This window comes from Lonchura striata, chromosome 12 (assembly GCF_046129695.1).
Source record: "Lonchura striata isolate bLonStr1 chromosome 12, bLonStr1.mat, whole genome shotgun sequence".
NCBI classification, from domain to species: domain Eukaryota; kingdom Metazoa; phylum Chordata; class Aves; order Passeriformes; family Estrildidae; genus Lonchura; species Lonchura striata.
This window is the reverse complement of record NC_134614.1, coordinates 17506722-17532445: the sequence shown is the minus strand read 5'-3', so window position 1 is coordinate 17532445 and position 25724 is coordinate 17506722. Positions and strand designations below refer to the sequence as shown.

The 25724-nt window shown below is 44.5% G+C and overlaps 1 protein-coding gene across 1 annotated transcript in view; it reads right to left on the bottom strand.

Moving 5' to 3' along the window:
- SYNPR (synaptoporin) overlaps positions 1–16627 on the bottom strand; it is a 101457-nt gene extending 84830 nt beyond the window's left edge. The window contains exons 1-2 of the mRNA XM_021537249.2: positions 16565–16627; positions 16411–16476 (exon numbers count right to left, since the gene is read on the bottom strand). Coding sequence (XP_021392924.2) covers positions 16411–16476; positions 16565–16582 — 84 coding nt within the window. The 5' untranslated portion in view covers positions 16583–16627. The remainder of the gene's footprint in view (positions 1–16410; positions 16477–16564) is intronic.
- Between the last annotated feature and the right edge of the window lie 9097 nt (positions 16628–25724).

The following is a 25724-nucleotide window of genomic DNA, read 5'->3' as shown; positions in this document are numbered from 1 at the left end:
AATCAACCTAGGAGAAAGAATATCACAAAATGCTATTGGCTTGGTGCAAGACAACAGCAAGGAGATAGGAACAGAATTTATTGCCATACAACCCTTTTATTTAGGAAACATTATTGCCATTTCAATCCAGTGACTAATTCAAGGGTGAAGAATCAGGTCCTGCTGGGATCACCTGTAATCATCTTGTGGCTGCGTGCCAGTTTTGGAGTCTCACGTAGCAATCAAAAAGGCAATGGGACAGCTCTGTAAGTATGAGAGATCCATCAGGACAGCACTAATTACTGAGAACCTGAGCTAATTAGCACTGCCCCACTGACAGCATCACACTGGGATCCAGCCCATCCCCTCCACATGGCCCTGCCTGGTGCTGGGTTGGTCCCTACAGCTCACCCAGAGCCAGCCAAGGGCTGCTGGGGTGACAGGAGGCACATACCCCAACTGCACTGGTCATTCAAACCACCCAGCTGCAAAACTCAACCACAACGGTTAAATACAAGCAAAACAACCTAATTTTGTGCTTCAGAAGATCAACTAAGAGTCCTCTCACCATCTATAAATCCAAGAGCCAGACCTGGGCGATTAGGGCCGTGTGTTTCCTAGGTGATAAGCCTTTCATTTTTCTGAAAGACATTTGAAATAGAGCAAAGGAAGATTAATCCTCCCCAGAGAAGGGAGAGTTCACTGACTAATTTCTCTTGCATTTAGATGTAATAATTAGGCGTATTGATTCCTCTGCTTTGTTCCTTACCATTATAGTGAAATAATTAAGACAACTTCAAGGAAATATTTGAAAGCTCATTTCACTTTGTCTTCTCAAACATGGGCCACCTAACACTTACGTGCACACTCAAAGGGAAAAGCAAAGGTAGACTCTTGCCTTATTTATCTCTGTAATTCATCAGGCATCAACTTCAGGCAGCAAAGTGCTGCCTCAGGCTGCACTCCATTTGCTGCCTCTCATGACTATGAACAGCAACACAAATGAGATCCATCTGGTGTGACCAGGACACACATTGCTCTGCTAAGCTCTCACAGCAGCTTGTTATCAAGAGGGACTGGAGAGAGGCTGACCCCCTCCAAGAGTTATGAAGAACAAAAAAAAAGTAATACTTGTAATTCCCACTGAAGAGCCTCATGGTAGTGTTCTTAGAAAATATTACGCAAATGTTATTTCCAGTTCAAATCTTTTTTTAAGATTCTTGGAAGATAATGGTAAAGTGTCTACACTGAAGAGCACTCATGATCTCTCCAATCTCTCAAAGAGCAGCACAAGCAGGTTTTTCAAATTCAAGTATGATATTATCCATGAAGGACTCAATCTTTGCATCCACAGGAGGAAAACATCAGACAAAAGGTTTAGGGGCTTCCTGGTGGTCTTCAGGGATGTAAAGCTTGGCTGAATGGATCAGGGCCTGAACAGTGTGCATTGTGCACATCCACATGGATACTCAGGGAGTGCTGAAATTGGAACAATTATGAGAAGGATGAATGAAGATATTAAACATGCAAAAAGTTCAGAGAAAAGCCACTTAAATTGAAAGGGATTTTCTCATTTCTAATTCAACATTACTAATTCAACAGCTGATAAGAGTTCTCTGATCTCTCCAGCATGTCTCAGATTTAAACAATTTTAGGCATTTTTGTATTAAATAGCCTTTCAAATATTAATATTGTAAAAACAGAGGGAAATGCATATGCATATTAAAGCATGCTTGCTTCACAAATACCACTAAAGCAAGCTGATACAAAGCCATGGTCTCCCAGCCCCTTAGGGGGAAAGACAATGACCAAAAATCAAGACGTTCCTCCCCCAGAAGCATGCAGATATGCTGCCCTGGAATATGACACCACACGTGTTAGAGGTGGATGAGTGTTTAGGTCCAAAGTGAGCACAGAACTTTCCCCACAGAAGTGGGCATTTACTGCAGACAGGGACTGAGCACTGGAGTATCTTGACCCAAGAAATGACATCTCAGCCTTCTCCACATTTTGCTCTTCATGCAAAGCTCACCAGACCCTCGTGACTGATGCAGCTCTGGCACAGTATGAGCTGTTAATGTTTAATAGGCGTCTCCTATCCCCAGTGGTCACTGTGACAGCAGGGAACCAATGTTTATGATTCAACACTTCACACAGAAATCTTAGATGTGGCTATCTCTCAACAGGAGGAAACATCTGAAGAATGTGTTTTTCTGATATTTTACTTCCTGAGAAATGAAGGGTGCTTTCTGTATGACTCACATCCATGTTTTTCACTTGTGATATTTTTAAACTCTGAGATTTAGCACTGATTGGAATGCAAAAAGTGTGAGTTTTCTCCTGTCCTACCCCAAAGGGCCTTTCAGCCAGGGACAGGTGACATCAGGAACTGGGAGCAGATCATCTCCAGGTTTATAATGGAGGTAGAAAGCTTAAAAGGAACAGCTTTAGAATTTATGAATGCCAGCCATATGTGAAAGCTAAAAGGTTTGATGAAAAAGAAGTAGACAGACTTCTTTCCTATGAGAACATAATGTGTATTTGAAAACAAACAGAAAAACTCATCCAGAATAATGGCTCCTTTCTCTCCTCTCCAGCCAAAAGTATCTTTACAGTATAGATGAGAGCAAAATTATAAAAAATGCAGTTAATTAAATACATAATTCAAAGTGATATCCTCATGACAAGTAATGCAATGCAGATTGTTTACATTAACTTCCTCTCACTGCACATTTCTTCTCAAATTCTGCATGCTTATATTAGGGCATTATGGAGAAACCCACGCCTGCCCTAGCTGCACCCAGACTGTGCAGATCTAAATTGTCCAGTCCTCAAAGAATCAAAAGATGCAAAAAACAAACACAACAAGCAATGATAAAAGAGTTTCAATGCTTTGAAACTGCTTCCCAGAGTTCAGCTTCTCTTTCAGCTTGGAGAAGGCTGAAGGGCTCCTTGCTGGACCAAGGCTCACCATAAAATTTCATTGGCTGGGCTAAAATGTCTTTAGCATCCAGCCAATGTAAATGCTGCCTTTCTTTAAGTACAGTTTAGTTCCTTTAAAACACCATTCAAGAGACCTAAATGTCAGCCTTGAGCTCAGACACAAGTAAGTGTTCAAAGGAAAATCACAGGCAAGATTTTGCTCTGGGCAGAAAGATTTTGCTAATGGTTTCATGAAACTTTTTTTTTTTTTTCCTCCACAGGAGCAAAACAGCAGAGGAAAGCTGAGGCAGAAGAACCACACAAGCAAGTCAGAACAATAAAACCCAGAAACTAAAAGGTAAGAAAAGGGTTTCTGCCCAGTCAGGGGGAAGGTGGCTGCAGATGCCCACAGGATGCAGGAGCACACCAGGCTCCTCTGTACTGCCAGTGTGAATAAACAAGAGTGAATCACCAAAACATCTGAAGCAACTCCTTTTAAAAGGAATAACCTGCAAAGGACTGAAAACCTGACTAATGATTAAGATCAAAAGGGGTAACATCAACACAGAAACCTATTCAGTCTATACAAAAATGTCTCCAGCTCTCCAAGTGACAGGGAACACACTGTTTGCTTAGCAGCAACACAAAACTGTACAAGATACAGAGTTTAAATTTCCATTCAGATAAGTTATCTCTTCCCCTCCCCACCAGCAGCTTTTAAAAGATTCATCTTGAACTTACAGCACTGGAGGGTTTTTTCTTCTCAGATTTTTAATTCACTGGCATCATAAAGACCTTTAGCAATTTACAGTGTGAAGAGCACTTTCTCCTCAGATTGCCCTGCTTTGAGTCAGTTTGTACACTATGGTTACCTCATTACTTACATTGCATTACACAGGGGCAAATGCAGCAGGCACTGCAGCAGATGTGCCCCAGGGCCAGCACAAGCCAGATGTTTTCCAGGGCCCCACATCAGGAGCAGGGCTGGGCTGCTTTACCTCAACTGTCCCTCTGCAGTGCTGAGCCTGGCACAGACCTCTTGCCTTCCTTCTAGTCTGAAAGTGGGGTAAATCAGAGGAACTGCAGAGGACACAGCCACATCAGCAGGCTACACTAATCAAAGCGTTGCAATTAGAGAAATTAAAAAAAAAACAAAAAAACAAACCAAACAGAAAAAAAACAATAACAAACCACCAAGTCAACAAAGCAAAAATCCCAAACCTGTGGGAAACACCCAAATTCTGTTGAACTGCAGAAGGAACACTAGAGGAACCAGAATATATTTCCTCCTGCCTCTTGTCATGATGGTCTCAGCTGTTTGTCCTCCTGCAAGTCAGAGGGATGCAAGCCAGACTCCTCAAACCCTCATGACACGCTCCCCCCATGTAGTTTTGGTGATCAGGGATAGAGCAAAAATTACAGGTTTAGCAACTCCAATGCACAAAGTTTTCACCCTGCCACTCAATTACTGACTACCAAAATGGCACCTGGGCCAGAAAATCCCATGGGTTTTCTTTAGACGTGTTCAACGCACAGCATTCCCACATCTTGTTGCCTGACTGCTAGTTCTGTGAGATGTCTCTTTTTCATAAGCACTTCCCATCTCTACATGCTACATATTGGCTTTAAATATCACAAACAAATACAGGTGGTAAAAATCAGAATAGACTGCAAGAATCTCACCTCCCTCTTTGAAGGCACCTGTGCTTTCTTGGTGGGTTAGTGAGCTGCTGCAATGCCAGGAGACCAGTCCATAGGGAATACGTGACCACTATATGTGGCATGTAGAATCTGATTTTTCTGCATACCACCATATGGAACTGAATCTCAGAGGCATCAAACGTTTACCTAAACTCCATTAATGTCTTCTGCAAGCCAATATTTATAGCATACACACCAGTAGCTGCTGTCAGAGTGTGTATAAATGTTAAACTGAACTGTTAAAGAAACATAATGACAGATGTAGAGATGCTGAAGAGTGCAATCTATTCTAATTTATGATAATTTATTTCCATCATCTGGAGCCCTATTCAGAAGAGAAAGCTGAATGCATCCCAAAGCGCATCATGGGGTGGAGTGTAAAAATCCCCAGAAAAAAAAATAATTCTCTTTTAAATGAAGCAAGAGTACTCTTGTCCTAACACCCAGGACATGCTTAGCAATCTCTCTGTGCAGAAGCAATACAGATGTGGGGTACTCAAGCCCTGCCTCTTGGTAGCTCGGTGACACACGGGTTTCAGTGCAATTTGGGAATAGCTGGGAACTGTTTGTCCCATGAGAGATGTCTGATCACTGCTGAGTCACTACTTTTGGGGGACTAAGCTGCACAATGAACATTTATGAGCTCTGTCAGAGCCTCTCCAGCTGCATGCATGAACAAACAATGCTGCACCCATGGGTGGCCAGCACTAACGAGCACATAAATTTGAAGAGGGGAAGCCATTTTTAGAAATGAGTGAACTATGCCATGGTGAGCTTTGGCAGTAAAGAGCTTTTCTATTTGATTTCTCAGCAACACAAGCTGTGCTGGATCAGTTCTGCCATGAGACCTGAACCCCATTTCCATCTCCTGTTGCTCTCATTCTGCTTTGGAGAGGATGAAAAAAAGAGAAGGGGGGAAAAAAAGCAGTGGCAGCACTTGGTCCCTACACTGGGGACCACCGCTGGGCTGTGGAGGACCACGGGCAAGGAGCTAATTTCCATGGCATCATCCCTGCCTGGGAAGCAGCAGTGGCAGGAGGTTCATACCCCGTGGCACAGCTAGCATCCCCTGCATATGTCAGCCCGCCGTGGAGCCAGCTCCTGCTGCCTGCCAGGGCCTCACAATCTGGACAGGCACAGATTTTGTGCTGGAACAGGCGCCCTCCCTGCAGAGCTGCCTGCCACGAGTGACAGGCTGCCACAGCAGCCCACGGAGCCAAGGCAGCAAAGCACGGGGGCTTAGGAATGCTGATTCTTGCTGAGTGGACTGTGCTGCCCCTGCACAGCTCTGAAAAATGCCACAGTGGGCCAGAAAAAGGGCTAAGCACACAATATATGCATAGACTACAGCACCAGCATGCACTCATGGACTTACATGTCAGATGACAATTTTCAACCAAATAATTTTCTGCATTTCAGACTCACTTGTCTTTTCCCAAAAGAGTTCTCATCTCTCAAAAAAATCTTGACTTTTCTAAGTGCCAGTGCTAAGGGCTTGCAACATCTAGCCTGGGAAGACCACTGCTGTGCCTTCAGTGGGTTTGGGTTGGCCCCTCACGCTGTGCCTGCTCTGGAAATCAGCTGCCACAGCCAGACTGAACCATCCCAATGGGCAAAAGGGTCCCAGCACTGACCCCTCCAGAAGGACTGAGCCTGGGGCATCTCAGCGAGGTGTGCAGAGGACAAGAATACAACCATTTCTGTAGAGAATATCTCTTTACAGAAAAATTTTGTGTTGAGATATTGTAGTTTCTGTCACAAATATTTCTCCATTCATGATCTCACCAAAGTGCCAGTTTTCAAAGGAAATTGAGATTAAGAATTATTTTTCCCTCAAGTAAATGAAATTTCTTTTCCCAAAGCCGCTCTACCAATGACTCCTTTTGATGTAGCAATGACAGTTTCTTCCCTGACATCTTAGGTACAACCCAAATCACAAAGGACAAATACTCCACATAATCCTCAATCACCTGCTCCAGCCTATAATCCATGAGGAAACTCCTTCTAGTACCTTTTCTGCTGCTCTGTGCCTGGCTGCAAGGAAAGCCAGCTGCCTGCCAAATGCTCCCAAACTGGGCACTTGGCTGGGATTAATCAATGGATATGCCAATCAACAACATACAGCATTGCTTCTGCTCTCTGACTGAAAAATCAAAGTTTATTAATTATTCCACTTGAAATTAAATCCCTTTCACAATAAAATCTTCACTCTTGGCCTCAGCCTTCTCAACGAGTAATTCCATCAAGGAAACTCTTCTTGTAACACCGTTCACAGAAGATTAAAACGGAGTGAATATGTTTAGAGAGAAACTCTGCTGAGCCATACTTGTGAGTAATCCCTCTGTCCACATGCCCATGGGTCACCAGTTGGAAAAGGCAGCTTGCAATGCACTCAGTACTTGGCAGTGAGCAGCTTTTGCACTTTTATCCACCCTCAAATGTATCCTTGCATCTACGTGAAAGATTAGAACAAAATGCTGCTACGACACAACAGCACATTCCATGTGTATCAGCTCACCAAGATCAAAGGCATACAGCAGTGAAGAATTTAATTAAAATGTTAAAATTAAACAAGAAGGCATCCATTGTTTAATTTTTTGGCAGGCATCTTCGTTCAAACTGGGTCCTAATTCCATTCCAGCATGCTGACTGCCCTTGGAGATGGCAATCAGGAGAGCTCTGCTGGATTTATCAGCCGCTGGATTTGGCGGTGGGGGAATCCCATTCTTGCTTTGGCTTTCAAGCACAGTCCCTAAAAAAACCCTAAGAGAAACTGCTCAGCTTCAAAGGATAATTACTGCTATATACATATACTGCAGTGATAAGCCAATTTCCAGTATCAAACCTAAGCCCCTTGGGCTGGGCACAAGATACACCCAAGAGCATCATTCCCCCTTACAGTCCCAGAAGGGAGGTGTGACCTTGCCATGTTCAACCACTTCAAGACACCCTTCCCTCCATATAAAGGCTGCTTGAAATGGGGTGAAAAACTGATGCAAAGAAGTGGTGTTTTGTGGGCAACATGACCTCTGTGTGGGGACCAGCAGGGGTACACAGCCCTGTGTAAAACCCTGATGTGGTTTTAGACTTGCATGCAGATGGGGGCTTTGTCTTGCTTGGTTTTGCTTTGAGCATACCTCCAGCACACAGACAGGGAAAAGATTATTCTGAAAACAGTTCAAGCAATACTCAACTTTGCTTGTTCAATAACTGTAAGATATTTCCTGGCTTCCTAGGGTATTTTGGGATGAATGCTTAATGCAGCTATAGAACATACAGCACACCTCAGGGAGGCTGAACCAAGAAGCCAGATGTCTCCTTGAATTTTGGAAACCTAGAAAGGAAGATTTTGCTACTTCTTTAACAGTATTTGGGATGCCAGAGAGACTTTTCATCTAATATGAAGATTGTCAAAAGCAGTGTCAAACATGGAGCCCCAATACAAGCACCCAACATGCTCGTGACAAAGGATTTGAGCTGGGGTTTATCACTTCAAGCCAAAGATACTTTGGATTTGCATCACCTGAGAAATTGCACAGGAGGGTAGAGCATTAACATCAGGAAAAGAGAAGACTGAGGACAAACACAGTAAACTTTTCTTTGAATTTCAAAGAGCTACTGTAGAGTTGTTACTATTACTTCCTGATGTATCAATGATTTCATTTTGAAATTTTCTGGGCAGAATTTCACATTCAATACTTCAGAGTTTTGAGAACTCCTAGTGAATATTCAGTCAGGCTGTTCACAGCAGGCTCTGGTATTTCTCATAGAATAAAGATCAAGTTGACAGGTTGGGGCGTTTGCAAGAGAGTCAAATCAGATTTATTTCTGACAGCAAGTCTGAGACCGTACACCTCTCCTCTAAAAATGTATAACACTTCATTGAAATCCTCCTGCTTCAGGTTTTCTCCTGCTTCCTTAACACTCTCCCTCCTGCACATTTAAGTGACTAGGATGGAGTCTTCTTATCAAAGTGGCTTCTCCAATTCAGCAAAAGGCCCCTGTGTCATAGTCTGATCACTGAAAACATCCTCACTAACTTCTGCCTTGCAATGGCCCTGCCAAACTGGGCTGGAACATCTGCACCAGCACTTCTCCAGGACCTGGAGCCCTCAGAGATCCTCACAATGTTTGTCCCAAGCCTCAGACTGCACCACTTCATACTCCCCACTGAATTTGCTCAGAAGCTCCCACAGGCTCTGCTTCTAACAGCCTTCTCCCAGATGCTAAGGCATTCTGGAAAAGGCACAGACAGAACAGCTTGCTCAGAGAAACTCAATTATCTATCCATTAGAACATTGGAGAAAAAAAAGCAAAGGTAAAAAATAAAGGGCAGTGAGCACATTACTTCAGCCTTTCCTGAGCCTTTTTCCTGGGTCATGCACCTACCCTGCTGCTTTAAGGGCCAAAGTTGACATTCAGCTTGTGAGACCTTTCTTTCTTGCTCTCAACACTGAGGTCCATAACATTTGCTTCATGCCACAGATGGCTGCTCATCTGGAAAACCCTCTCTCCTTAGGGGCCACACCAGTCTAATCCTCTGTTGATCCTTCTCCCCTGGCAGCATTATGAAAATACTTCACCATGACAGAACCCAAGCTGTCCAACACAAGGCTCTCCTCCCCCCCACCACAACCAACCTCTGAGCCTGACCCACAGGAGTTCTCCCTGCACCATCCATTCCAGCTTAGATTTGAACACTTGCAAATGAGTGCAAACACCCCATCCAAAAATCAGGAATATGCACTCCTGGATGTGCCTGCATCCATGGGCTGCTAATAACACAACACCTAATATTTTTGTTTATATAAAATATTCCTAGAGAATACTTCCTTACTTAAATAAATGTTATATATCAAAGCCTTTCAATGACATAAATAATGTCTACAATTATAATAATTGGAATCCACATCACTTTATGTGATTTAGGATTTTCCTTAAGAATGGGAAGCACTATTATCTTTTTTATCTGAGTGAAATATTCAGAATGGGAAAACAATGCTTTCCAACACAAACATGAGAAGTCTCTACCATGGCCAGAAGATAAAACTGTGCAGATTAAAGGAAAAGCTTACAGTTTGCCTATATTCAGTATTCTTTTGCTTTTGCCAAAAAGCAAGCAAGCTGTCACCTTAGCAACAATGTCACACTTTGCAGCACATATGCCACTTTGAACAAACACCTTAAACACAGCATCTCCACACTGTATATTCCTTTCTATAATGTTCTTAACAGCACTCTGTAGACCTCCCTGAGAGTAAAATCCATGAAGACCCCTCTGGCAGCTGCTGTGCTGGACAGACAACCAGCCAGCCAAGTGCTGTTTTCCACACTGCACTCCAGGCCCATACTAAGAAGCATTTTTATTCAGTGCCCAAGGGGAAAGCTGGGCTTGCAGAGGTGCAGCTTTGTCTCCCAGCACCAGCCCTGTGCAGAGCCCAGTGTCACCTGCTGTCTGCCTCTCCTCTTTCCCTGCTCAGGACAAGGTCCTCTCCCCTGGAGCAGAGTGGAGAACTTCACCAAGCAACACGTCCTGCCCCTTGGGACCACACACAGTGCCATGAACACAGACTAAGCCAGGGACCTGAGGAACCAAATGATAAGAAGGGTTTCATCAGAAGCATCTCCAAGCCAGTCCTCTCCAAACTGCAGCATCTGAATCCAGAGATGTCAACACACAGGGAGCTCCAATTATGCAGATGCTGATTTACAGGAGTGATGACTGAAACATCGCCCTCATAAAAATTGTCAAGGAGACTTTAACTGTGTTTGTCTAATAGCAGAACCCTCTATCTCCACACATCTTATTGCTAGTTTGAAAGTCAGATCATTTTTGTTCTTCTTTTCATAGAAACCTGGTTTGCATATATAATCAAATTTAGCATTAATGAGTCTCTTTTTTCATCTTCTATTCCTGATGCTTCAAACAGCCACACTTGGATAAGAGCAGTCATTGAAATGGCTTGCCATGAGATTTTACCAGTTTCTCCCAGGAACTTCCACAGCAGCAGCATGTAACTCCAAAAAGTCCTGCTCCTGGAGCCCTGTCCCTCAACCATAATTATTTTATACCAGGTCACACTCTGGGCTGCTTGAGAAACATCAGGATTTAAATGAACTATTAGGTGACATTTTAAAATCAGCTCTTCCATGATCACAACATGGTCCTAAAATGGAAAATGGTAAGCATTTTCCAGATGAAAGATGTCATTTATTTGCAATGTGGTCAGGCACTGCTGACCTTTTCTCTTCCCCTGTATCAGCATTTGTACCATTTTAACAGCAACTTGCTGATAAGCACAGTTCTCAGTTTCCAACCAGATATGCATGCAGATAATCATGGATGTGAACAGCAAAGCAGTCAGCTCTCTGCAGACTGCATAAAACATGTGACCACAAGGCAGATTTCCTGTTCTTTCAGTTGTGTTCTAGGTTTTCAGTCTGTAGAGCTCCCAGCTTTATTCTGCTACCTTGATCTAAAACCGTATCTTTTATCAAAGCCAGAGGTCTCAGAATTGTGAGACTCACAGAAGTTGAGACTTTAGGACCACAAGGTAGAACACCACACAGGCACTGCTAGTGCTTCTGCTGCCTTTGTGCCAGTCCCACTGGCAGAGTGACAAATGGCCTCCACACCTGCCTTCAGTGAGACTACAAAAACTTTTCAGATCCTCCCTATTGCACGCCACAGAGCCTGATGTCTAACAGCAAAATCCACTTCCTGGGTTCTTCCTAATAAAAATAACTTGTCTGACAGAGTTCCCTGCCTGCAGATTGCCCCATTAAGTGCTTAGAAGTTGCAGGCCCAAAGCCAAAGACAAGTGAAGCCTGTTCCCAGGGCTCAGGTCTCCTGGATGCTCACATCTTGTTGGTTCATCGTGGCAATTTTTGCCTGCCCAGAGCTGCAGTGTATTTTGCATGCATTATGCTAAGCTGCCTATACGAAATCATCCAATTAATGACAGCTTACAGAGAAGGGTTAGTTACACGGTAATTACCTTCCTAATATTAAAATACCATAGAAATGGATTTACATTTTTTAATTTAGTGACACATGTTTTACTGACCTGACACTATACATACAAGACCATTGAGGCAGCAACTGGGACTCAGTTTACAAGAACAGCTAAGTACTTACATCCCCAGGCAGACATCAAAAGATTTGACAATACACTTTTAACATGTGTATGTGCTTCTTACACATCAAGATGGATGGGCCCAGCACTAAATTCAGCATCTAATCCTGGCATTGTATAAGCAAAATCACCAGGCAATAAGAAATAATACTTTTTTTTTTTTCTTTTTGGCTTTTCTTTCAATATGTGGGTAAAGAAGATCAAACACTCAGCTCTTCCACCCTGCATCCATGAGGAGCAGTAAGCTTCAGCAAGCTAACCCTTCTCCATCAACAAAGTATCTGCCCATACCAGAGTAGTCAGCAGCCTTCTGGTTAAGCAAAAAACAAACACATATATGCAAACGTGATGAAGAGTCTCAAGCAACTATAAAACATCTCAGGCCTATAATATACTAGACAGAGCAAACTACTAATCACACATGCTTCATGGAAGCATTACCTTCTTATTTCTTTCCCATTTATTTTCAGCATCTCAAGATATCTAGGCTTTTCTAGGGCACACTTGAAAGCACGCAGCTACTTATGTCCATTTATATGCATGCAAATATAATCCAACTAAAGCGCTCCACGGCCAGATGAGCAATCAGCACTAGGACAAAAGACAAGACTTATTATCAGTCTTTCAAGATTCAGATTCCCTTAGTCTTCTGAACACACATCTGTGTGCAAGGCAAGAGGTGCTAACCCTTTCAGAATCTATACCATCAAAGCATCAAGCTTGACTCTCGCCAGGCAGGCAGCAACCTGGCCTTTTTCCTGGCTCACCAGTCAAGTGATCACAGTGTGAAGCCAAGGAAGAAAAGCAAGGTTAGCTCAGTCCATGTGCACCACACACAGATTTTTCAAACAATCTTCATCCACTTTCCCCCAGAGATTTGTTGTCCAAATGCCCTGCAATGCTTTGGAACTCTTTGGTACATCCCATGGAGATGCTCATGAGCAGTGATGAAAGCCAGTCATGCAAGACCTGCAATGTATTTTTTCTTTGCATAAAGGCAAGAAATAAAACAACTCGGACACATTTGAGTTCACTGGACATCCTAACATTCACTGCCAAGTTGTCCTATTAAGAAAAGCCATAGTGTCCACAAGATTTGTCCTGCAACATAAATTATTCACAAGTGCCCTGATAAAAGCTGCACTGGCTTACACAAAGTTACAGCATGGCCTTTGTGCCAAAAATACCCCCTGCCCAGACACAGCTGCAAGTTGGTGGAGATGGGAGCTCACTGCAAGGTATTTTAAAACACCAACCTATAGACAACCATCAATGCAATCACAGCATCTCCTGACTGGCACAACAGTGGAGTTTCTGCATCCCTGCTATTTATGGAGGAATACAGGGAAATACATTATGGATTGCACTGCAGTTCTTGTTAGTTTACAGGAAACTGGACAAGTTTAAGGTAATTTGGGTTTGCAGAAGGAAAGTTTTTTGTTGCAATTCACAATGTAATTAATGCACTCCACTACCACCCATGCCCCCTCTGCCCCCCACAGCCTAGGGATACAAACTTCCCATTTTTACAAAAATAGTTTTGCCAGTAACAGCCTAAGTACAGCAGGTAGCTCCTATACCCATCACATTCCATGAGGAGAGCCTTGCTTTTCACTTAATTTCCTCTTCTAGGGCTCCAGAGAGGTAGCAAGTGCAAAACAAATAGACCAAAAGTGACAAACTTGCTTGTCCTGCTCACTTTTTGCAGACCCCAGTAAAAGCAGCCTAAACACATCCAGGGAGTCACAGGACTGAAGTTAATCCAGGGAGATGAATGAACATATTTCTTCTCTTTCTTCCTTCCTTATTCATTATTGTCAGGTGCATGTATTAGAGAGTTATTTTTCAAATGAAGTTGTAGGAGTGTTTGTGACATTGCTACTGGTTGTAGTGCCACAGTGGATTATCTGAGAAATAAGCTTCAGAAGAACAATCTTCTCATGCAAAGATCTGTGGAGTAACAGCCGAGAGGCCAAAGATGAGCAAGAACAAATAACAGCTTTTAAACAGCTCTTCCCTGCCCCCAGCACATGCCATGAGTTGACTCAAAGCTGGAAACACCCATGCCTCACCCAGTGCAGCTGTGTGCATTTTTCCAAGTTCGAATTTGTGATCCACATTCTTTATTGCCAAGGTAGAATTCAAAAAAATGCAACTCTTGCAAAATTGCTACAAGTCAATTTCTTGTTTTCTTTTCTTTCTCTTAACCTTTCCCAGGCCTGAGCCAATGTTGTTTCTTAATAGCTTCTAAATGCAATTTCTTGTCTGAAAATAAGATTACAATGTACATGGGAAATACAAATGAAAACATATTACAGTGCTATGAATATTGAGAAGAATCAGCCTTATCTCAACAGCTTCTCTCTGGGTGTTAGGTGATCATCAAAGTAGGAAATTGAGAAGGTCAGGTAAGGTTCCTGCTCCTCAAGACAGAGGTCCACGTCTGAGCCAGACTACAGGCAAACTGGAATATACACACCTAAAGATTAATTCTGCAACAGTCACAGTTTCACATCTGAGAAACCCAAAGCCACTTCAGTTGCCTCCAGACCCGCAAATGTGTGCACCCACAAACACAAGAATTCCAGCAGCAGAGGTTCAGAATGAAGACGTGCTGACCGCAGAGTCACTATGAGCCACCCCAAACCACCCAAAAAATGAGCGAGAATTCAAGGCTGGACTGCACGGACAAGCTGAGGACATTTTCAGCCTGCACCACCTCCACCCTACCAGCCTTTCTGAGGAACTCCCACAGCTCTGCCATCTGTGCTGCAACACCACAGAGCCTCCCCCCAGGCACGAGAGCCACCCAACGCCCAGAATCACTGCGTCACCAGCTGGGCTATGAACTTTATTCCCTTGCAGATGCAATCTAGGACTCAAGTGGGAGGTGTTAAGGGGTGTATTTAACTGTTCTGATCAAGTGCAACAAGGTCTGTGAGGCTGCTGGGGGACATGGAAAGAGGACACAGAATTGACTGGAGCATTTGGTCTTCTTTTAAGGTTTAAAATTATGGTTAGGTCAACAAAAGGAGTCTGAGAGAGAGGTGGACAATTAGTTGGGACTGGAAATGGTAGAGAGAGGTGGACAGCAGTGTGGAGGCATGGTGAGAAGAGAAGGAAGATGGGAGTAATAAGATTAATTGAATAGAGATGGAATTTGAGTAATCCGAAAAGCCTTTCAAGTATATATAAAAAAAAAAAATGTCTTCCACACTCTGAAATATCAGAAACTAAATTGTGCTTCCTTCTACTTACACATACATGTCAAATGGACAGTAAGTAATTTCTCAGATCATCTTAAAGGTAAACACACTCTGCACCCCTTTCCTGTACTCCTTTATTGCCAAGGGCTGGCCCACTTCGGCCGTGTCAGAAGAGCTCCGTTTACACACAGCCGCGTGTGCATGTTGTGTACACACACAGGCAACGTGCACTTGCAGCAGCCAGAAGAACTCTCTACTTGTGGCTTCCAACCGTGACAAAGGCAGCTTTTACATTTGGCTGCTGGAAGAAGTTACAGACCCAGGAAAGTGCCAAGAGAAGAGTTCCCACTCGCTGTCCCAAGGATGCCAACACACGGACTGGGGCGGGAACAATTTTCTCCGTGGCACAGCCCATGCTCATCAGCCCAGAGTCCTTCCCAGAGGGCTCACTTCCCAAGCTCCATCAGACATTGCCTCATCAGGCAGACAGCCAAAAGACCACGCTCCCAGCAGCTATTTGCCATGGGAACAGCTTTGCTCCCTGTTCTGTCCCACAGTGAGCGCTGCAGAGTGGCTGAGGCACCTTCAGACCAGCACCCAGAGCTCAGCCCCTGGGTGTCCTGACTTCTCCTTGAGGCAGGAGCAGCAGCGTTGGGTGGGTTTGTAGAGCTCTGGGTAAAGAACACAAGTGACCTTGTCCATCCACTGCCGCGTGCAGGTGAACCCGCTCTGGGGCCACCCTGTCCCAGGCCATGGCACCACCACATCACCAACACCCAACTCCACAAGAGCTGATGCTTCAAGGTGCCCAGCAGGGAAGAGGAGCTGCTTCTGGTGAGCAGGGACAGAGTCTGGGGCGAGCAGCTGCCCCCAGACACTGAAACACCCCCTAAGAGGCAGCCTGGTCCAGGGTGCACGTTGCAGGTGCCAACATGTGGATAAACACACCCGCACAGGGATGCGCCCCCCAAAATACACGCCTTACATAATTCCCCAGCCAGTCGGCGTTAGGGGAATGTGATTAATCCTCCATGACATGTTCTGAACTTTCCGTTCAGAGAGGCTCTCTGCTCCCGCAGACCTACCGGCGATGGATGTCATTTGACCTGCAGACTTCACTACGAATGAGCATCAGCGCGACACACAGTGACATTGCTCCGCACACCAATTATCTGCCTCCTTCCCCGCTCGGCCCAGAGACAAGTTTGCTAAATGCATAACGAGGATTTTATATTCCTCGGTGTTGGTTGGTTGTTTTTTTTTTTAATTCGTTTACAGTCAGCACACGAATGGGGGGGGGGTCACCAACAAACCCAGCCCGCCCCGCCGGCCACAGCGCTGTAGGACGCGAGTCCCCGTCCCCAGCCCCGCGTCCCCGTCCCCAGCCCTGCCCAGCTCCCACCTGTTCCGCCGGGCGCGCACTTTGGCGGCAGCCCCCCCGCAACCCCACCGAGCCCGGGACTCACCCACTCGAGCACCCTGAGGAAGGCCAGCGGCTCCTTCACCACGCGGAAAGTGCCCGCGGAGGCGAGCTGCGGGCAGAGAGAGGGGTCAGCACCGCGCCCGCTCCGCGCTCCGCGCCGCGCACAGCCCGCCCCCCGCCCGCGGGGCTCCGCGTACCTGGTCCACCGCCACCATGGCGCCGCAGCCCCGCGGAGCGGAGCCGAGCGGCGCGGAGCCCAGCGGAGCCTCCCGCCCGGCAGCCGGGATGCGCGGCGCTGCCCCCGCGCAGGCCGGGCGGAGCAGCCGGGCGGGGCCCGCGCCCCCCGCGCCGCCCCGCGGAGCCGCCCCGGCCCCCGCCCGCTGCCCCCGCCGGGCGCCCCGGCCGCTCCGTGCTGCGGCGTTATGCCGCTTGAAATTAGTGGTGTGGGGGTTTTTTGTTGTTGTTGTTTATTTGCTTTTCTATTTTTGTTGTTGTTGTTGTTGTTTTCTTTTTTTTAAATTTTATTTCTGGCAGGAAGGAGAAGGAGGACATCGAGAAAAATAAAAATAAAAAACAAATAAAAATAAAAATAAATAAAACAAACTGCCTCCTCGCCGCACGCACATAAACTATTAATATTTCAATGCGTGGTGCCCGCTGCCCTGTGCTCTTTCCGTCCCCTCGCCCCCTCCCGGGACGAACTCGCTCGGCTCCCCCGCGGCCGCAGGGCTGCAGCTCTGTGCTCTCAGCCCTCGCTCCCTCCTGCTTTTTCGAGCATTTCCTTGACAGCAGAACAGCGTTTTCTGCCTTGCTGCTGTCCTGGCCTCGTTTCCCAGCAGAGCCTTTACAATTCGAACGCATCCCGGGTGGCACAGCCCGGCAGGAGCGGAGGTTCCCCGCGTCCATCCGCGCTCACCGACCGCGTCTCCAGCTCCTTGTGACATTTAAACGGCGCTGGGAGGATTTTGCGATGGAGCAAATTCCTGCCCCAGTAAAGGCTCAGGACACAAATCCATCAACCCGTTTATGAGCACAACAGCCTCTAGATTGAGACCCCGAGTCTGGAAACATTTGCATATTCAACTTCACTGCCACCCTGATAACCAGTTGTGCCACCAGAAGGACACCAGTGCTCAAATAGGATTTCGGCCATAAGTAGGTCAGAGATGTGCCTAAAAAATACCTGGAGCTTTTACTCCCTGTAAGGAATCAGCCATCTGCAAAAGTTAAATAAGTCAATTAGTTTTGCTCAAACTACATCTCTATTATAAAAAAACCCCAACAATAATCTAAATGCACTCTTGGCGTAAACAAGATGGGGGGGGTAGGAGTCGGAAAAAGATGAATCTATGAAGTTTTCACTGGAACTTGAGGCAGATGATTTTGTGTCAAAATCACAGATCTGGAACAAACTCAGCTGAAATCTGGCAGCAGTGGGACTGGGTCCAGATTTTTAAAAATTTAAATATTTTTTTAAAAACCATATTAAAAACCAGCTTTCGGGTCAGAATGACTTTTTTTTTTTTCAATTAAAAAATCTTGTATTTTCTGTGCTCCTTTCTTTCTCCCCTAAGAGAAAAAAAGAAAGGAAAATGGATAATTTTCCTTACAAAATATTATCAAATAAGCTTTTATTTATTTATTTATATAACATCCTCTAGGAAAATTGAAACACTTCTCAGCAATTCTAGGAACTGCCTGCTGGTGGCCCAGTGCTGTGGGAGGCAGAGTCCCTTCACAGAGGCAGAAGGAGAGAGCATCCATAAATCTCCAAGAAGCACAAGGAGCCAGGGATGCACAATCATCCATCTGAGTTTCAGCCAGAATTTCTCCCACTGGTACAGAGATGCAGAGCCAGGTCACTGCAAGCCACCTGCCTTCAGTTCTTATGCTTGAAGAAGAAATTATCATGGAATATCCCATGCTGGAAGCGACCCACAAGGATCATTGAGTGTGAATTAGTCTGGTCCCCAAGAGTAGCAGGGTAACATTCTCCCTCCTGCAGCGATTTCCAGCTCTGGTGTCTGGTATTCCCACCAACAAAGCCCTGGGCTGTGGGAAGTTTCATCACTTGCTGTTTACTGTGACTCTCATGTGCTGTTTCCTTTAATAGGTTTCTTTCATGGAGAGACTTACAGCTGTGGATGTATTGAAGCAGTTCAAAAACCTCCTGAGAGATTAAAAAAAAAAATGCTGAAACATTTAGTAAAGGCATAACTTGGCAGTAGACTGGGAAAGATGTGAAGAATATTTTTTTTCTCTAATTTTATCAGTAGTGTATTCTGGAAAAAAATCTGCCCCCCTGACTTCCACAGAAACCTGGAAGCCTAATTCACTAATCCTTTATTAATTACCTCCAATTATAAGCTTGATATTTTAGTAGCACTTGAACTTCAGTTTTCAAAAATTGTCAAAGAAAGGAAAACAAAAGTAAATGCTCCTAAAACCTTTACTACTGGCAGGTTGCAAACCGGGATGATTCCTCCACTGTTCTCTAGGTCAGCACACTTGGGTTTTCAGCAGATACAGGAGCTCTCTCATGCTGTTTTGGGAGCTTTTTCTCATTCCCTTTCCACTATCCCAGCTGTGTTTCATCTTGGTGCTCCTCAGGGTTTGGCCATCCCCACCTCAGCTCCCCCACGGGCTGGAAATCCTTGCAGAAGCATGGCAGGAATTTGGGTTTATAGCCAGTCCTCAGTGCCTCTTCTTGGCTTATTAACTCTTCCAGAGGCTGTTAGCATTTGGTCTTGGATATGGCAGTGTCTCTGCTTTCACAGCTGCTCTCTCTAAATACTATCCCACTCAGCTCAGAAGTAAGAGCACCTCCATCCCAGTCCTTGACTACAAACCCTGCTCTGAAAATTACATTAAAGCTCCACACTTTTTTGGTCCCACATAATAATGCACACTCTGAAATGCACGTTCAGGTTAGCAGCCATGATAAGTCTGCAATTACTGGTGATAGAGCAAGAAGCTGTACCCCAGGACACCACATTATATTCACTCTTCTCACACCTGGGTGACTGGCCTTGACATGCATGAATCAATAAAAACCAGAGAGGTTGCAGTTATGAATCTCCATGCTGAATGAAAAATAGGCTGGAAAGACTCAGAGTACTTCATAGGCACAGAATCTCACACACAGGAGGCTCCTGCCCTTTCCTTTCCTTGGAAAGAGCCCAGCAGTGCTCTAAGGGGAAGCAGCCATGCCAGCCCTGCATCATTGCTGGGGGCCAAAGTTTTCCCCAGGACACTGGTGGAGCTTTAGTACTCATCAAAAAAATAAATTTAATTGGCCCAAGTCCTAATAGGGCAAGTTTAAAAGCTAAAGTCAAAATTTCAGGATTAGCATTTTGTCCTGCTACAGGCAGTAATTTCTTTCCTGTTTCTAGGAAGCACATACCTTGATTTTTGATTTGGGTAGGAGGTGGGAAGCTTCCCTGATTAATGGCAAGTGTGAGAATTGCATCTGTTAGATGTTATGTGTCAATAGGAAAAGCATCAATATCACCCCTCACTTCTGCCTTGGAAAGGTTTTTCTCAAAGGGCTCTGCCAAGACATGTGTGATAGGCTTCTCCCAGGCTGCCTGAACCTGTGTTCTCATAAATAATTTCCTGCAGTGTGGTCTAAGCACCAGACCAAGTGAATTCAGGTGTTTGCTGCACCCATGGGCTGCAGAACACATGGGGCTGGAAAGCAGCAGATCCATGGAAGATGACTGTGCCAGCACCACTCCTCAGCACGTAGCTCTGGATCAAATTTTCACTGTGAGAATGGAGAACGGAGAAACAGCAGGATGGGGACTAATTTAAGGGATGGTAGTGCTCCTGCCCCTGCCCAAGACTGCAGCAGTGAGAGCCATGCCAGCCTCGAGGGACTGGAAAGGACACTGAAGCTTTGTTTTCCTTGGGATGTCTTTGATTTAAATCTTACTTCCACCTGCTGATATGGAAAGGATAAGTGTAATCTCTTGTTCTCCTAGGCTGGACATTAAATATAAGCCAGGTGTATCTGCACACAGGTGTGTGCACAAAGGGTAAATAATAGGAAAAGTATCTCTCCTTGCATGGGGCAGAGCACAAAGCCTACAACCCATGGGTCATCCAAACTGCAGCAGCAAGGGCCAGATGGTGGGGTCACCCAGTTTGAAGTGAATTTAAGGCAACTGGTGATAGCACCAGTGCAATTTTTTTGTGAGCAGTTGGGTGTGGAAATGAGGTCTCGCACACGCGCTAGGAGGACCATATGGCACTTAGCACACCAGATTTCCCAGCTCCAGCCAGGCCTCAGTCTCACACTCTACCTGTCACTCTTCTCGAGATCCACACTGTCGAGGGTCACTTCATCCTCTCGGGGTCTCCATCAAATTTGTTTGCAATACATTATCTCCTAGAAAGGAGAGCTTGATGCCATCTCTTGGATCTTTCCGTTGTTTTTAAATCTCCCAGTTATCTGATTAGGTTTCAATAGTTTCCCCCAGGATTGTATTCTGCACCAGGGAGCTTTTCACCTTTTTCTGGCACAGAGTTCACTCACCCATCTCAAAGCCAATTGCCAGTCATTTCATGGCTTGGCTTCACTTTTTTTGGTATGTTCACTCTGAAATTTAATAACAGAAGAGCAACAAAATATGAGGCGTTGGGATAGCCAAGAATTGCTTTTCATGTGGCCAGGAATCACATATGGTGATCCATGGGAGAGACCAGACTCTTAGGTCCCAGCCAGGTCCTATAACACAGTTTCTAATACACATGAGCTCCCTTCCCCATTGCATTTTTGAATCCTAGGTGTACAGCCCTGGCTATAAATAATCCTTATTAAATCTAATTTCTCAGGAAAACTAATTTCTCAGTTTTCCCTGTGTGCAGATGATTGGGCCAAGCATGGACATCAATCCCCCCTTACTGTATACTAAGGTAAATAATTTGAAATGTCTCAGGACTGCAGAATATTCCATTCTCAGAAGCTGAATAAATTCTGCATACAGAAACCCACATGTGCTTGTTTTAGAGCAAAATAGCTTGGAAAAAAAATGCAGATCTCAATGTGTTGCCAGACAATAAAAAGTCTTCAGGATTCAAATCAGCAGAGCAATGAGGCTATTGCTCATTATTAAGCTAAAGGTACAAAAGTATTTTTGAAAGGAGCTTTGTTGAATCAGCATTTGTTTTTCTAGCAATGTGCACAATTTCTTTAAACAGGGTTATTTTCAGAGTATGGCATGAAAATAATTATGGAGCACTTTCTAAAGGTTCAGTGATTAAGGCAAGAGCAGCCAGCTGTTTGGCTGCACAGCTGATGTTGACCAAAAGTATCATGTCTACAAGTCAAACTATTTTAGTAAGGTTTCTAGAACTAACACAAGGCTTGCAACTATTTATCTTCTGATCCCTAAGAATAGATGCAGAAATAATATTTTGGTTGTTTTTTTTTTTATTTCAGCTATATGCCTGTGAAATAAAATTAAAAATTATATTATTGAAAATCAAGTTTTCCTTAGTCCAAAAGGTTTGCCTGACTTGGCTGCAACCTTTGTTCCATGTACAAAAAGCAATCCTGATTTGATTTTAAAAACTAATCAGTCATTTTTCTTTTCCTTCCTAATCTTTCACTACCATCCTGTCTTGTCATTTTTGATCCTAGCTTCCAGAGCACATTGTCTGGCTTCAATCAAAAGCATTCTGTAATTAGGTTCCAGCTAATTTAGCTTAGACTCTTTAAAAGCAAAAAAAAATTACCTTGCTTCATGGTCAAACCCAGCTAAGTTTCAAAGGAGCTGAACAGGGGTGACTTAATTTCATAAATGTATCGCTGGCAACTGGCAAATTCATTGGCCATAATTTGTCCTGGGCATTTTGAGGGTGATTTTATACACAGGAACATGAAGAGCACAACTGAGCATGAGAAGCACTGCTGCAATCATGTTCAGTCTCTCCCCAAAATCCTGGAGCTCTGGAAGGGACACTGTCAGGGCTGAGATCCTTCAAATCTGACCTACTTTTCCAGTTCATCCTTTACCAAAGCAAATGTTTAAATGCTATTTTTTTTTTCCTTAAAGGAAGAGGGGAAAATGTCAGTGCACTGGCTTCAAGGAAGAGCTGCAGACACCAGAGCTGCTTTGGATTAAGCACAGAGGAAGGGGCTTGTACCACACCCTGCATGGAGATGATGCCCTCAGCTGTCCCAGCCCCATTTAGGGCACAAGAGCAAAAACAAAACTCTAACCCACCTTGCTGCTGGTTTGCATGAGAAAAACTATTTTCAGGATAAGGAATTAGAGGGTCAGGACTAGCCAGGTGGAGGGAAAGACTCACCTTGCCAGCTCCAGGATTGAAGGAGAAATACCACAAACCCAAACTTTGCTCCTCAATACTGGTATAAAGCACATTCAGCACATATATCCTTAAGGAGGGATGAGGTAGGCATACTGCATGCACATCTCTGTGTCCCAGGAGGTATCTCATTGTCCTTTCCTTGCTAGGGGAGCATTTATTTACCTCCTTCAGTCTGGATTAAAGCTTTGACAGCATGGTAGGTGCCAATCTCCAGTAACACCAAATTCACACCAGCACAGTCCTGCAACTTGGGAGGTGTTTTTCACAGCTGGCTGTGTAAGGCAGCTAAGAAAAATGCAAAGGACAGAAAACACCCCAAACACCATCACTGTCCAGGGATACCCATCCAACTCCCCGTGCAGCCATAGCCTGGAGTCAGGAGCTCCATCACTTCAGACAACAACAGCTCTTTCTCCTTAAAACTGCTGCTTGCTGGTCTGAGCTCTCATACAAACCATGAGAGGGAAATTCAGCCTCTTCTCCAACCAGAAAAAATTCAAGTTCATGTCATCCATATCAGAGGGTGCCCCAAGCACAGGGCTGCAGATGAGGCCAGGCTGGGAGGCAAAGCATCATCTGGTGTGCAGCCCAGGCAAGGTCACAGCAGCAAAGGGGATGCTCCAGATCAGATCAAAGCACTCAGCAGGTTCCTCTGCTGAAAGCCTGGGCATGCAAGGCATTAATGACAGTGACCTGCTTGGATGTTCTTGTCAAAGGCACCTAATTAGTACTTGATGGGTGGATAGAGGAGCTTCAAGCACAGCACCAGTACTGTCATCTGCAGTAGAATTTCAAACAACTTTTAGAAAATGAGCAGTTCTCTACATCCTGCTTTTGGGGATCGGAAACATAAAATGAACCACACAAGTATAAATTATGAGAAAGCAAGAATCTCCAGCCCTCAGAAAAATGCCTATAACATCCCTGAACATCAGCCCCCACTCTTGCCCTCCTTGCAGGCAATTCACACATTATCTTTGCTTTCCTCACACTGACTACAGGTTTCCCAAGTGCTTTCTCAGGCTCTGGGGTTGACCAAGAAGCAGGGCTGTAAACTTCCAGGTTTTAATGAGGTGTTCTCTGCATCAAATTGGAAATTTTGCTAACCATTAGTCAGCATGTGCTGAAGTTATTATTGGTAACATCTCAAAACAGGAGATTAATAATGTCATAAAATAAACTTTTTAGAATGATAAACAATTTAAAAAATTATCTGGGGACCTTCCTTTCCATAAAAATTAATATAACAACCCTTTCTCATGCTAAATATTATCTTCAGATTTGCAATCTGGCTAAAGCTGTTGTACAAGTCATGCTGGTTTCTCATGTACTATTTGTAACAATGTTGAGAACAATGAAATTCATTCTCTGCTCCCAGGATGGTGTGTTTTTAAAGTTGTGTTTCACCAAATTTGAACTAATAAAAAAAAAAAATTAAAAATCAAGGCTTTTTTCAAAAAAAAAAAACCAAACCAAAAAAAGTGTAAAAATAGTGCACCCTTTTTCCTGGTCATTCCAACAACCTTTTGAGTTCGCTTTGCTTTTCAAGGCACTCACAGGGAGGGGTGCAGCTCACCCAGCACAGAACCAGTTCTTCTGGGCCCAAATTGGGCTGCACTGAAGTCTGATTTCCCACCAAGGACTTCACGACAACCTCACAGGTGCCCACAAAGGTGGAGCAGAAACTGGATCCTCACCATTAGTCAGACCCTGGTCAGACACTCCTCTGCCCCAGGACAGTGTGAAAGGGTAATTGATCTTGCTCTCAATTTGAGAGAGTTTGGTTAATACACCTAAAATTATTCTTTAAGAGCTGTAAAACACAGAGAGCCTGGCATGGTATTATTCCTACTTACCAAGGAACATCCAGTTTTCATGAGGAGAAATTAGCTTTACCAACTGGTTAGAAATACCCTTTGTCCAACCACCCATCAGTCCCTGATGCTACAGAGAAGGTGACTATTGGTTTTGTTTTGAAGAACTCAGACCCCACTACTTTGTTGGAAAGAGAAACATCAGGAGACCCTGCAGGACAGAGAGTAGGCAGGCACTACTAACACAAAACCCACAGTGAGAGGGTGTTACCAAACAGAAGAAGCAGCATGAAATATGATGTGAAGAATATGGATGGAAAAACAACAAAAAGGAATTTAAAACTCAGAGATATAAGCAAAACAGTAATTAAAAAGAAAGCAGACACAGCCCATCACAAAAATCCCAAATAGCTGCTATTGAGCAGAGGTAGAGCGCTGTCCTGGAGAGAGGGATTGAGTTTGCTCCTCCCAAGGTCCTGTGAAGTGGATCAGCAAGGGGTGGGAAAAGCTATGGGTAGTCCCCCAGCAGGAGTACTCCCAGTTTTTTGGAGGGGAGATAAGAGTAGTAAATAGATCTTTGTGTAAGGCAGCAGTGGGTTGTGCACAGAGCTGCTCCTGTGTCTGGGTAGAATTGCTTGAGTGTTTCCTTGTTTGGTTGCCTTTTTAGCTGTGTGCCTCCTAAGAGACATAAATTTTTCTTTTCTTGCTGAAGAAAGAAATTTTCTTAGAAATCACCTTCATTTTCTTAGAAATGGCAAAAATCCTAAGTTTTGAGACCTTAAAAAAGTAGTAGCAGAAGGGAATTGTGCAGCATCTTCTTTCTGTTCTCCTGCTTGTACGTTATCACCTCTTGTCTCTCTTCCTCACACTCTGGCGTTTGACTACATTTCCTGCTTCAGTTTTCATAAATATTTGAAGTCCTTCAAGGACATCTCTTCAGGTGCAGAAGGAGCTGGGGGCTATGGCAGCTCTCACAGAGTCATTCTGGGGGATGGCAAACACAGGCTTGAGTCTGTGAAATAACTTATCTGGGAGAAATGGTAAGCCCAGGCTGTCTGAGAGCATTTGCTAGGCCTATAGGAGAATGGGAGGCTGGAGAAGGAAATAAAAAAAGTTCTCATACCCACCGGCTATTGTCAACAAAAGGCAGTGTAGTGATATTGCACTGCTTTTCTCCAAATCTCCCCTGGCAGGAGCAACTTCTAGA